The 12,076-nt window shown below is 39.6% G+C and overlaps 1 protein-coding gene across 3 annotated transcripts in view; it reads left to right on the forward strand.

Moving 5' to 3' along the window:
* DHX35 (DEAH-box helicase 35) overlaps positions 1-12,076 on the forward strand; it is a 28,647-nt gene that overhangs the window by 6,271 nt on the left and 10,300 nt on the right. For all 3 annotated transcript variants that reach the window (XM_053993108.1, XM_053993109.1, XM_053993110.1), the window contains exons 9-14: positions 1,886-1,998; positions 2,165-2,261; positions 3,354-3,512; positions 4,778-4,988; positions 7,190-7,314; positions 7,780-7,834. In XM_053993108.1, the coding sequence (XP_053849083.1) occupies positions 1,886-1,998; positions 2,165-2,261; positions 3,354-3,512; positions 4,778-4,988; positions 7,190-7,314; positions 7,780-7,834 (760 nt within the window). The remainder of the gene's footprint in view (positions 1-1,885; positions 1,999-2,164; positions 2,262-3,353; positions 3,513-4,777; positions 4,989-7,189; positions 7,315-7,779; positions 7,835-12,076) is intronic.

Raw genomic sequence — 12,076 nt, forward strand, 5'->3', positions numbered from 1 at the left:
GGGTTGAAATGAGGTGACATTAGGTGACAGCTCTGCTGCTGTTCATGTACAGCTTATCCTCTGTACTGCCTGAGTGGTTGCAGGAAAAAATCTGCTGTAGTTCAGTTGCTCTTTTTTTGTTTCCATGTTCTATTAGGAAACTCTTTTAGATGTGAGTTTAAATATTAATCTGCTTTTTATGTATTAATATATCTTTCTCCTTATATGTATTCTTTATAAAAATATGTTCTCTTGGCTTAATTTATTAAGGGGCATTTAGCTCAGTTTTGCTGATAGAAATAATCTGAGGCAACTATAGACAAGTAAAAATAAGTGATAAATTAATAGATTTAATTTCAGTGAGATCTTACTAGATTCCCTGATTGACTCGTGGCCTGTGGACACTTATGTAAACTTAGTAAAAGCACCATGAGTTTAATTCTAAGTAGGAAGAGAAGAGGAACTCTTAGAGCTGAGCTGTGTTTCACCCAGCCCTGTGTTGTGCTTGTAGCAGCAGCAACAGGAGATGCTGTTTAGGGAGAGCATGTGAGCCCATGCACCTGCTGTGGGTCTGCTCAGTCTGAGCTGCCTCAGCACCTGCAGTAGTTGTAGTACAGATATTAGTCAGCACCTTCCTGCTGTTTCCCTCTACTATGTATTTATGGACCTGCTGTTTGTTCATTTGTCTTTGTATCTGCAAGTCTCCAGGACACCATGAATAATTTTCAGGAGTTTGCCACCTGCTGTATAATGAAGTACTTGGACTAATTCTTTCAAATCTGTTAGTTTCATCAAGGATCTCCCGGTTCTTGTACTGGGTATTTGTTTTAAAAAAACACACCAAAACCAGTTTTACATTTACTTTGTCACCTTTGATTCTGTAAACCTCAGCTGTGTCTTCTCAACCTTGTGCTCCTCAAGCACAGCCTTTTCAGTCTCCTCATATGGCAGCTATTCCATCTCCTCTGTCATGTTCATTCCTCTTCTCCACTTTTCCTAACTGCTCTGTCCTTAATAAGATGTGGTGGTGAGAGCTTACATGTGGCACTGAAGGTGTGAGCACACAGAGATTTCCTTTAGTGACAAGTACCATAAGCCATGAATGTAGGAAGTGTGCTGTGCTTTGGTAATGTTTACACTGCTGTATATTCTGTGCACTACAGTGCAAAATTTTAACTGCCAGAAACCGTATTTCAAATAGGTGACAGTTAATCTAAAATGAGTTAATATGAGCAAAATGATTGGTGTACTATATAAAGGTTTTTGTTTAATGCAGAGAGTTGATGGTTATCTCTACAATGCTCATAAAAGTTGAGATGAATTATATGGGTTCTTAAGTTCCATCTTTTGCTGTTATTTATTGAAAATACTTCATGACAATAGATCTAAATTTATGAAGGTGTCTCACAATGCATAAATCAAAAACTTTCATAAATCATGCCTAACTCTGCTTTTACAAAGTGAGATCTTGGTGTTCAGTAAGGGCTGTAAAATTTACTCACTCACCCAAAAATGGATGAGAATATGCAGGCCCTACACAAACCTTTTTGCACAATTATTTCCAAGTTCTTCTTAGCTTTGACTTTGCTAATTTGATAGATTTAACTTACAGTTAAAAGTTTCTTTATCTTCTTTTGCCAACTGTAGCAGCTGATATAATTAATTTTATTTCCCTTTCCTGTTTTTACTGCTCAAAGTAATGAGACATTGCAACACTATTTGTGCTAAATGCCTGAACCCCAGACAGAAGGCAACAAAATCAAACTTTCATATTTTTTAATTGGCACTGTCAAATTGATGAAGTAAACATCCAAGTAGTAGCAATTTAACTTCTTTGTGTCTTTAGGTTTTTCTCTCCGTTCCTTGAAATGTCAAACTGAAAGTGTTTGTTTTTATTTTAATGTAGAAATTCAGGGATTTCTTTAATCAAAATGATACCGGTGACCCCAGCAAAGACACCAGTGTGATCCTCACTGTCGAGGGGAGGACGTTTCCAGTGGACATCTTTTACCTACAGAGGTGTGTTCCTGTCTGGTCTTGGCAGTAGTGAGACTGTGCAACTGTGCTATCATTTTCTCTAGGTTAGAGCTCTGGTGTCCCAAAGCTGCTCTGTTTGTCCCTGCTGGAGGGGAGGAGTCTGTACCTATTCTTCTGCTCATGTCTCTGCTGTTTTCTCTCCCCATAGCCCTGTTCCTGACTATATAAAATCAACTGTGGAAACGACAATGAAAATTCACCAGATGGAGAATGATGGTGATATACTGGCATTTTTAACTGGCCAGGTATAGACATAAGCAATTTTTTTTCTTTTTTTGCTTTACAGTGCTGTATTATGAACTTTGCAAAGCTGCATCAGTCTCCTGAGGCTTTCCTTAGTTTTGCTTGCTTTATTCTCAGTAAAGATGACAAACATTTCTCTATTGATGGGAGCAAAACTAGGCCAGTCCCAAAGATATGAAGACAATATATGGCCTGAATTTATCAAAGCTAGTGATGGATGATAGTTTTTGTCATTTAATGCTGTATTTTCTCAGCCTTGTTAGTGAGTGGAATTCTGTGTGGTTTGCTGGTGCAAGTCACACATACCCAGTTATTAAATTGACAGTGAGTCATCATTAATAATTAAGGCAAATGGAATTTCCATTTGTTAGGCTTAACATCTGAAATGTTTGACAGAAAAACAAATTGCCATGAGATCAAAATGTACTGGTCTCTTCTGCTCTATTTATGCTTGTCAGCTCGCTTTGCAGCTGGGAAGAGCAAATGGGAAACAACTCATTCCTCCAGTGAGGAGCTACCTTGAAGAACTTCACTAACATCTTGCATATTTTCAAAAGCAATTCCTCATCCTCTTTATTGATTTAACTTTGGAATAATGAATTTGGTATTTCATGAAGCAGTGTTTGAACATTTTGTTTTCTGTCTTTAAGAGTGAGATGCCACAGCTGAGATTAAATATGAAGTTGAGCAAGAGGTATCAGTGCTGTTCCTGTTTCATTCCTGATCGAGGCCCACAGCATTCTGGTCTGCCAAAATATTTTGGCCTCCCATTTTGCTCTCACCAGTTGAGATAGACAGAAAAATTAACCTGCTTCCTCCTAAGCTTGGTTCAGTCCTTCCCCATGATTTTGCTCATGTGTTTGTGGTATGACATTGACTCAGATAACAGTGAATGTAAACAAGTATATAAAGCTTTATTTATTACTAGTAGCAATTTATCTTAAGAGTATTACAGCATGGGATGAGCTAGTCAAAATCCTGAAGTTTGGACAATTACAATGGTATTATTTGGTGCAGTTTCTGTATCTAGGTGACAGGAACGTGCTGTTAAAGTGCAGCCTCTCATTGTGTGCCCTGTGCTGCTCTGGCTGCAGGAGGAAGTGGAGACTGTTGTTTCCATGCTCATAGAACAGGCTCGAGCCCTCGCCCGCACCGGCATGAAAAAGCACCTCCGTGTTCTGCCCATGTACGCTGGGCTGCCTTCTCCTGAGCAGCTCAAAGTGTTTGAGAGAGTCCCTCACACTGTCAGGAAGGTGAGCTCTTGTGTCTGTCTCAATTTCCCCCACCCAGAAGGGTGTCTGCAGCACACAGGTTTCATTTATCAGGTTCACATCACGGGACTATTGCAAACGCTGCTTTGAGGGAGGCTTTCTGCATCTCCCATCAATGCTGTCAGCTTTCAAACTGGGAACCAAGAACATGTTCCCTGGCTTCCTTTTTCATCTTTGATCACTCCTAGACATGTCAGTTCCAACTTTCCTCTCTGCCTCATCAACTCTGCAATTTTTAAGTGTCTCCACACAACTTTGTATTTGTCTTCATTCAGTTGCAGCTTCTTACACTCTGAACTCCATTGCTTTTACCTTTTTCTTTCCTTTTGTGATCGAAATGTCCATGGCTGTTTTCCACCAGTAGTAGAAAAATTAGTGACAGAGTGGGTATGTGCTATATTTTCATCTAAGGAACAAGTTCAAGCTTACTTGATTTTAGTGGGAAAAAAGCTTTGTTTTGACTTCTGCAAGTCTTGTTTGGACATTTAATGTCATAGAAGTATATAATTGGATGTGATTAGTTTTTTCTGCTTATGCAGAGCCTGTGTTGGGGCTGAAATAAGCTGACAAAACTACAGCAAGGTCACTTGTAATTCTTGTACCTGCTGGATTTGACAAGTAAAATTGTTCATCTGCCATTGAAGAACATTTAATATAAATACTTCTCTCGAGGATATGACATTAGTCTGTTAACTTTCAAAATTTCCTTTTTAATTTCAGGTGAAATAAACATTAGATTTCCCACTGTTGTCTGGGAACAATTATTTTTTTTAGGGCATACATATATAAGTGAATCCCTGCAGGAATGCTGAATGTGGAACTCTTAATCAGCTCTGTTCCCCTCCTATCCCCCACCTCATTCTAGTATAAAGAAGAGTTCAGTGTAACTGCAAAGCATAAAGAAAACATTCTTAGTTTGCTACATGAGAACACTTGATTTACAGTCAGTTAATCTTTTTCTCTGCAAACACTGCCAAAGATTTTCTCTGCAAACACTGCCAAGCTCTTCTTTTATGAAGAGAGAATAAATTTGAATAAGAAAGTGATTGTGAAGCTGTGAGAACTGCTGTGCAAACTGGGCTTATTTCAAGCTGACAGCTCCTTCTGCTGCTTGTACTGTATCGTTTTGTGCTGCTGAGCGTGTCCTGGGCCTGTCAAGGCTGAGATGTCTCCCTGGCTGCTATTTGGCTGATGGGCTCACTGAGCCCGGGGAGCTCACAGGATCCTCTCTGTGCCTGTGCCCGCAGGTGATCGTTGCCACCAACATTGCTGAGACCTCCATCACAGTGCACGGCATCGCCTTTGTCATCGACTGTGGCTTTGTGAAGCTGCGTGCCTACAACCCCAAGACGGCCATCGAGTGCCTGGTGGTGGTGCCCGTGTCCAAAGCCTCGGCCAAGCAGCGGGCAGGGCGTGCCGGCCGCAACCGCTCCGGGAAGTGCTACCGGCTCTACACAGGTCAGCAGCCCTGGGACCTCGCTGCTGAGCGCTGCGCTCTTCATTAGCCTGAGCCTAAGGACAAAAGGCTGTGTTTGTTCGTTCATCAAAGGAACAATATTTCCCTTTGTTGTTCATCGTTGTTGCTGTCAGCAATGAAGGAGTGGGATTGCTTTTGGGTTAAGAACAATTTACTATTTCGATAAATATAAGTTTTTGAGATTTATGAGCGTAAGTAGCTGGTTGTAGTTCAAGAGTAGTCACAAGTTACAAGGTAATATATAACTTTCTAGTTTAATGGACAGATGTTATAAGGTTTATTTTGTTTTTTTAACTTATCACTTTTACTTTACTGCACTGTGGATACTTTTGTCTAATAGGCTGCTGTTGTACATATACACATGTTTCTATTATAACTTCTAAACTCTTAGCTTATTCTATATAAGCTCTACACTACATATTTATAACCTATATAATCTATATAACCTCACCCCGACATTATAAACCCTGTATCTTATCAACAGTCTCAGGTATTTAAGGTATATTCTTACTTACAACTATAGAAACGTAAGTTTATGATTTTTCTGTTTAATGTCTGAGTATTGTATTTTTACATCAATTTAAGCTTCTTCTAAGGTTATAAATCAAACTCTTTAGTATCTGTGGAAGTTTCTATTTTCCTGATTCCCACAGTTGTTCCTCTGGCTTATTTAGAAATACCTTGTTCTTATGTGCTAGGTGCTAGAAACTTAATCTTTTTTGTGAATCAGAAGCACAAATGGGGCAGAGTCAGCAGTTGCAAACATGAAATGTTAATGCAGCTCTTAAAAGTGGTGAGCTTATTAAGAAGTTTGCTCTTTAAGGATTTTGGTTTCTGAACAGTTTCAGCTTGTAATACTTACCAGTATTATAAGCTCTCTTCTCTGATGTCTTTATAGACCTTGCATTTAACAAAAGGGCTCTGGAAGGGCTTTAGGTAACTCAGAGAAAACTTCATGTCTCTTTTTTTCCTAGGAATAGCTGCCAACCCCAAATTCTTCCCTTGAATCAATGACCCTGGCAGTGCACAAAAATTACTGTTATAAATAAATCTCTTGGCTACCTTACACTATCCAGAGAGCTGCAATCAAAGAGTCTGTTCTCAGCAGCTTAATGAGAAAAGGCTTTGCAGCTGAACACTCCCATTGCTGATGGGCTTCAGGTCCCTTCTAGTTTTACTGGTGCTCTGAGATGCTGGAGATGAAGCATTTTCCTTTAAAATGTGTATGTGCTTGCCAGCAGTTGCCACATTAAACCAAGCCATGGTTTATGCTCGGAATTTTTATGTATCCAGTAAAAATCAGGAGACAATATGTGCTACACAATATCCCAAGCTTACATAGCTTTGTGAGTGTTTTACTGGAGAAACTGTGACTACACTGAAGATATTTTTGTGTGCTCAAGAGCTGGTCTAGGGAGTGCTTTAAGAAATGTTTTAAAGGAGGAAAAAAATAAAAAAGAAAAGAAGACAGTGCACAGAGTGAACAACAGCAGAGAAACAGCACTGTCTTTGTCCTAGGGAAGGTTTGAGATAGAAAAGGGTTATGTAGAAATGAAAATAGTTTGGGTGAAAATAATGTAGAATGTGCCTTTGTTTTTACTGCAGAGCAGTTGGTTAGTGGAAGGTTTTATCCTTACATGGAGTATTTTTCCAGACTTGGACTTTATAGTGAATGTGATTTTAAAAAGGCATTGTTAAATAAATTGCTTTTCCATCCTTAATCTTTATTTAAAATATATATTTTAGACTGTTTGTTTGAGTAGTAACAAAAATAGTGTTCTTGTACTGAAAGCATGCGGCTTTGAAACTTTTCCATGTCTCTTTTAAAAAAATTCTTTTTTTGTAGTATTGCACTCTGCCTTTTATTTTCTGACAAAAACATGAAACAGAAGAGAAACAAAACATTTCCAGATTTCTGTGAAGAATTTATAACATTTCGAATTGAAACGTGGGTGGGTGAACTACAAAATCAAAATTGTAGCCAAAACCATTGAATTTCTATTTAAATAACGTAATAGAGTAACTGGAGAAAGATCATCTTTGGGATAGAGATCATCTTCTAACACCTGTCAAGAATCCATATGTGATAATTTAAACTTGAAATGGGTGTGATTCTGTCGTGATGATTGCACAGAATGGGAGTTGAAGCTCAGTCCCCAGTTGTGTTTTTCTCCCCCCACAGAGGAGGACTTTGAGAAGCTGCCCAAGTCCACGGTGCCGGAGATGCAGCGCAGTAACCTGGCCCCTGTCATCCTGCAGCTCAAGGCTTTGGGGATTGACAACGTGCTCAGGTTTCCCTTCCTGTCGGTGAGTCCCAGGCTCTGGAGGCTGTCACCTTTCCTTGGGCTGAGGAGAGATCAGGGGATGACCTGGGGGTAGCCCGCAGAGCCTTTCACCATTGCCCTGCTGGTTTGGAAAGTGTAGCTCGTTGTCCCCTGTCAGGCAGCAAAGGGTGTTCCTGGGAACCAAGAGTGCAAATAATGTGTGTGACCACTTAGAAACAACCCTTTGTATTCCAGAGTTTGATGTTTAAATTGTTGAGAAGTCAGGAAAGTTAAAAAGACAAACTGTGAGGTTCTGTAGAATTGTAACAGCAGTCCCTTTGCACTGAATTTATGAAGAAGGAAGAGTGTGAGAGCTCTTTGTTCATTTTGCAGCAGAGAGTAGGTAGGTAAGGATTTTGCAAAAGAGGAAGATCTATGAACTCATGTTCTATGCTAAACTCATGTTCTATGCTGATAACTTCAATGAATGCACATTTTCTCTTCACAGCCACCCCCTGCACAATCGATGGTGCAAGCTTTAGAGTTGCTGTATGCTTTAGGAGGTGAGATTTTAATGCTTTACTTTATTTGTAGCTATATTGCAGGAGTTGTGAAAAAAAACTTGTAATTTGTATTTGGTGATTGGATGAACATTAATAAAATTTGCATTTCAGAGCTGTGCTTTCAGAAGGAAGAAGGAGAAACACAGCTGTGACTGGTGGAATTTTTTTGTTGGTGGGTTTTTAGAGTGTACCTCAGTCTCTTCTGAATTTACTCTTTTGGTTATTTCAGATGGGTAAGCAAGCAAACAGCAATGGAGTTTAAACTAGAATTTAACTATTTAGATTGGGTAAATGAGTATTTTGTAGTTATATTATCTGTATTTCCTTGCAATTTCATGGGAGGAAACCAGCTATTTGTCCTTGCTAGGAGCAGGGCTCTGAGCTGATGAGGGTGTTTTTCTCCTGGCATATCCTCTGTGTTCCTTCAGTCCTTACAGAGTGGTATGAAGATAAAAATGGAGTTTGGACACTAATTAGACCAGTAGAGGAGTTAGACACTAACTTTACCTGCACCCAGTTAGATAAGTTGTCACATACCTAAGACTTGGTGTGGTAGTCTTTTATTTCATGTTACTGTGCCAGTAGTGGAAACATGTAATGCTTGCAGATATAAACAGAAAAAGTTGTAAGCAAAGGTTTGACTGTAATAACCCAGAATTTATCAAGGCTGATAGAGTTGGGACTTTATTCCTTAGTGGGACTCTGAAAAGCATGGTGTGTCTATTGTAAATTTTCCTGTTAACACGTTGCAGTCATTATCTGATTTTGCAGTGTGTGTGCTGGAACTTTGCCTAAGCACTGTGAGTCAAATGTGATGCCCGAATTTGGGAGAGCTCAGTCCCTGGGGGCTGTGCATAAAACCCCACAGAGAGTGTGATAGTTTTCAAACTACCTCCTTGCTATGATTTTGAAGGTTTTACTGACAGAAGTTATTAAGAGTTAATTTAATTATAATTTTTAAATGAGTTCCAGTCTATACTCTGCTCTGGATGCAGGATGGGCTGTGGCTGAAAGGCTGCACCTGCTGTAGTGTAATGCTCTTCCTGTTTGTGCTGTTGGTCCTGCAGCTGAGGCAATGTTCAAACCCACAACAAGTCAAACTGTTCTGATTCTATTAGCTGTGATTACAGGATACAACCACTAACAAAAACCCCTGATCATCCCTAAAACCAGCACATTTTCTCCTGGATGAACTGGAACTCTGTTTCTCAAGGCAGTGTGTGTGTTTCAGTGAACAGCTTGCTGGCTTTTCATGCTTTTAAATGCATGCCACTTGCAGAGACTCTGCTCTAGTTTTAGTATTGAACTTGCCAGTTATGGACAAGTCAACAGATACGCACAAACTTGTAATGAAAAGATTAGTCTGACAGATCTTGAGAGCATAATTTAAAGTACTTTTCTACTGTTCAGCTACTTAAAAGAGTATCTTTTTTTAAATTCTGTTCTCTGTGTTACTAATCAGAGCTTGTTCTCCAGTTCATTGGAGTCTGAACAACATTGTTGGCATATGGTTTAGTTGTAGGTGGCTCTGTGAGGAGCAGGGACTTGGACTTGAGCCTTATGGGTGGGTCCTCTCTAACTTGAGATAGTCTTTGATTCTAAGTGTGTTCATTCTGGCTTTATTCATTATGCTGCTGTTGGCTACTTTTAACACTCAGATCACACTGTAGTAATATGTTTTTATACACAGTTTTCAACTCCTTTTTGTGTGGCCAGTGAGATGCCTGCTGCCTAATTTTGTTTATAGGAAGAACTGTTATATTGTTGAGTTTTTTTGACAGCTGTGTAATCTTTTTGAATGCAACAAACTAAACAAAACAGAAACTTGATATGAGGCCAAGTAGTCAAAACTCTATTTGACTTCAGCTCCTTGTTTGTAGCTAATTCAGAGTTGACAATGTTTGCTCCATAATGTAAACATGAGGCAGCATAAAGGAGATTGTGTAAGTTTTGGAAGCTTCCAGAGGTTTGTGGCTGTTTGTAGACCACTCACAGATGCTGTGCTGTAACTTGTGGCAGTCTGCTCTCTTTTTATTCTCATGGAGCTGTAACTCTGCTTGGCCAGGATTTTGCCCTGTGCTGGTTCAGTTCCATCTCGCAAAGGAGGGTTTCACTTAAGACACTTGGTTCTTGGCAACCTCTGCAAGCTTGGAACAAGGACCTTCACAGTGGCTCAGGAATGTGTTGCAAGGATGAATTCACAGCCAAAACCACCTTAGGGAAATGGAGAGGAAAGTTCAATAAACTCGCTGATTAACTGGGTGATGTTTTGGCAGAAGCGTTCTGCTCATGTAGCTTCAAAGAGATCTTATTCTCTTGGCTGCGCAGCTTTGTAGCAGAACAGAGAAGTGCTGATCTTGGTGTTTCAGATGGAAAGAAATATGTGTGCATGTGTGTGATACACTCTTCAGTTTTTGCTGAAATTTAAGGTGAAGTTAAGTTTTAGGTGGTTTATTACAAAGATTTTATATAAGGTGCAGAGGTGGAGCTGCCCAAGCATTTGCAGCTGCAGTGAGGATTAAATTTCTCTTATGCAAGTAGGACCATGAATTTCGTCATTGGCATTGCAGTCACATTCAAAAAGGCAGTTTGGGATCAGGCTCCTGTTGTGCCAGTGTGGTGCCAACTCGTGCAGGGCAGATGCTCCTAAGGCTGAGATAGCTGTGTTGAATAAACACATCACTGTTTGTAGAGGAGTTATTTTTACAGTGGTGCAAACTGATTACATCAGAAGTATATCTCCTCAGCCTTCTCCTTTGATGCCCTTTTGAGAGTCTGAATTATCAGTTGGAGTTCATTGGTTTTAAGCATAATTTAAGAGGTAAATAAGCAGGCAAAAAGTGGCTTTATTTTTAGGGTTATTTCAGGTCTTTGTTGAAGATTTGTTTGAGAGTTGTCACATATCAGAAACAAACACTACCTAAATTTAAAAAGGATAGTTTTAATCCCTCAGCCTGTCACACACTAGTGGTTGTTACTTGAAACCTTGTAGTGCCATGGTACTTGAATAATCTCTCCTGAGCACATTTAATTAAAATCTTTGTAATACCTTTTTCTAAGATCTTTAATTTCCTGTATATATGTGGATTCAGTGATGGCTTCCAGGATTATTTGAAGGAAACTTTCACCTATTCCAAACTAGTATCCATTGCAGGCTATATTCTAGCTTATTACTACAAATAGATCTGTGCACAACCCATATATAGATCATGCAAAATTGTATTGGCGTTTGTAGGATGCAGTAGAAGCCAAAGGATTTTGGCTTGATGCACCTGTAGAAGGTGGTGCATAAATATATGGAATTTTTTCCTTTTTCCTGCTTAGGAATGCAGTTGTCTTTCTGTAGATGAAAACCTATCTAACCTATTAGTTGTGGTAGAAGTTAAACTTCTCATATGACATTAGTCAAATGAAAGCTATCATACCTTAATTTTTGCAGGTGCTGTGACTTTGTGTTTAAATATGTTAGTTCACCATTGCACAAAAGCTGCCTTTGGTACCTGTTTCTGAGGAAAACTCTGTGACATTATGTGAAAAGCCTGGTAGGTTTTGTTGGACAGTGTAGGGGTGTGTGAGTGAATTACTACATTGTCATGTAGCATATCAAATAGTAAAATAAACACTGGCTGGAGGGATCTGTGGGTTTGCATGTGCTGACATGAGTTCTAGGAGATCTCATTCCTTGACCTGATTTGTGGTTTTGCTTTTCTCTGTGAAACAGAGCTGCAGTGCAGCTGTGGCTTTGTTACCACCACACAGTCTGACAAATAATGTGTTTATATAATGTGAGAGCTGTGGTTGTTTCCCCTCAGTTCACTTTGCTGTGGTTGGTTATGCAACCTGCAGTGCCCCAAAGTCCTGCTATTGGGCTCTCACTCACCCCTGCTTGTGTAGCCTTTCTCTTGTGCTTTACCTTTGTCATACCTCATACAACTTAGTCTCTTGAAGTTTTCTCTTTCAATTTTTACTCTTTGCTGCCTTTCTTAGCAAGCTTTTTTTCCTCATTATTGTTCCCTGTGTATTGTATTTTTTAATTCTATGTCCTCTTGCATAGGAAAGGATTTTCCATTTATGTCTTTCCCTGAAATCTCAGCATAAAGCTCAGAGTTAGACTGTGACCTGTGCTTTGCATGGGTCACCCTTGTTGCAGGGGTTTGACTGCAGGGAGCCAAACCTCTAAAATGGTAAATGTGCAGGATTGCTCAGGGCTCCTCTGGCCATCACAGATCAAGCTATCAGGCC

The sequence above is a fragment of the Vidua macroura genome, chromosome 17 (assembly GCF_024509145.1).
Source record: "Vidua macroura isolate BioBank_ID:100142 chromosome 17, ASM2450914v1, whole genome shotgun sequence".
NCBI classification, from domain to species: domain Eukaryota; kingdom Metazoa; phylum Chordata; class Aves; order Passeriformes; family Viduidae; genus Vidua; species Vidua macroura.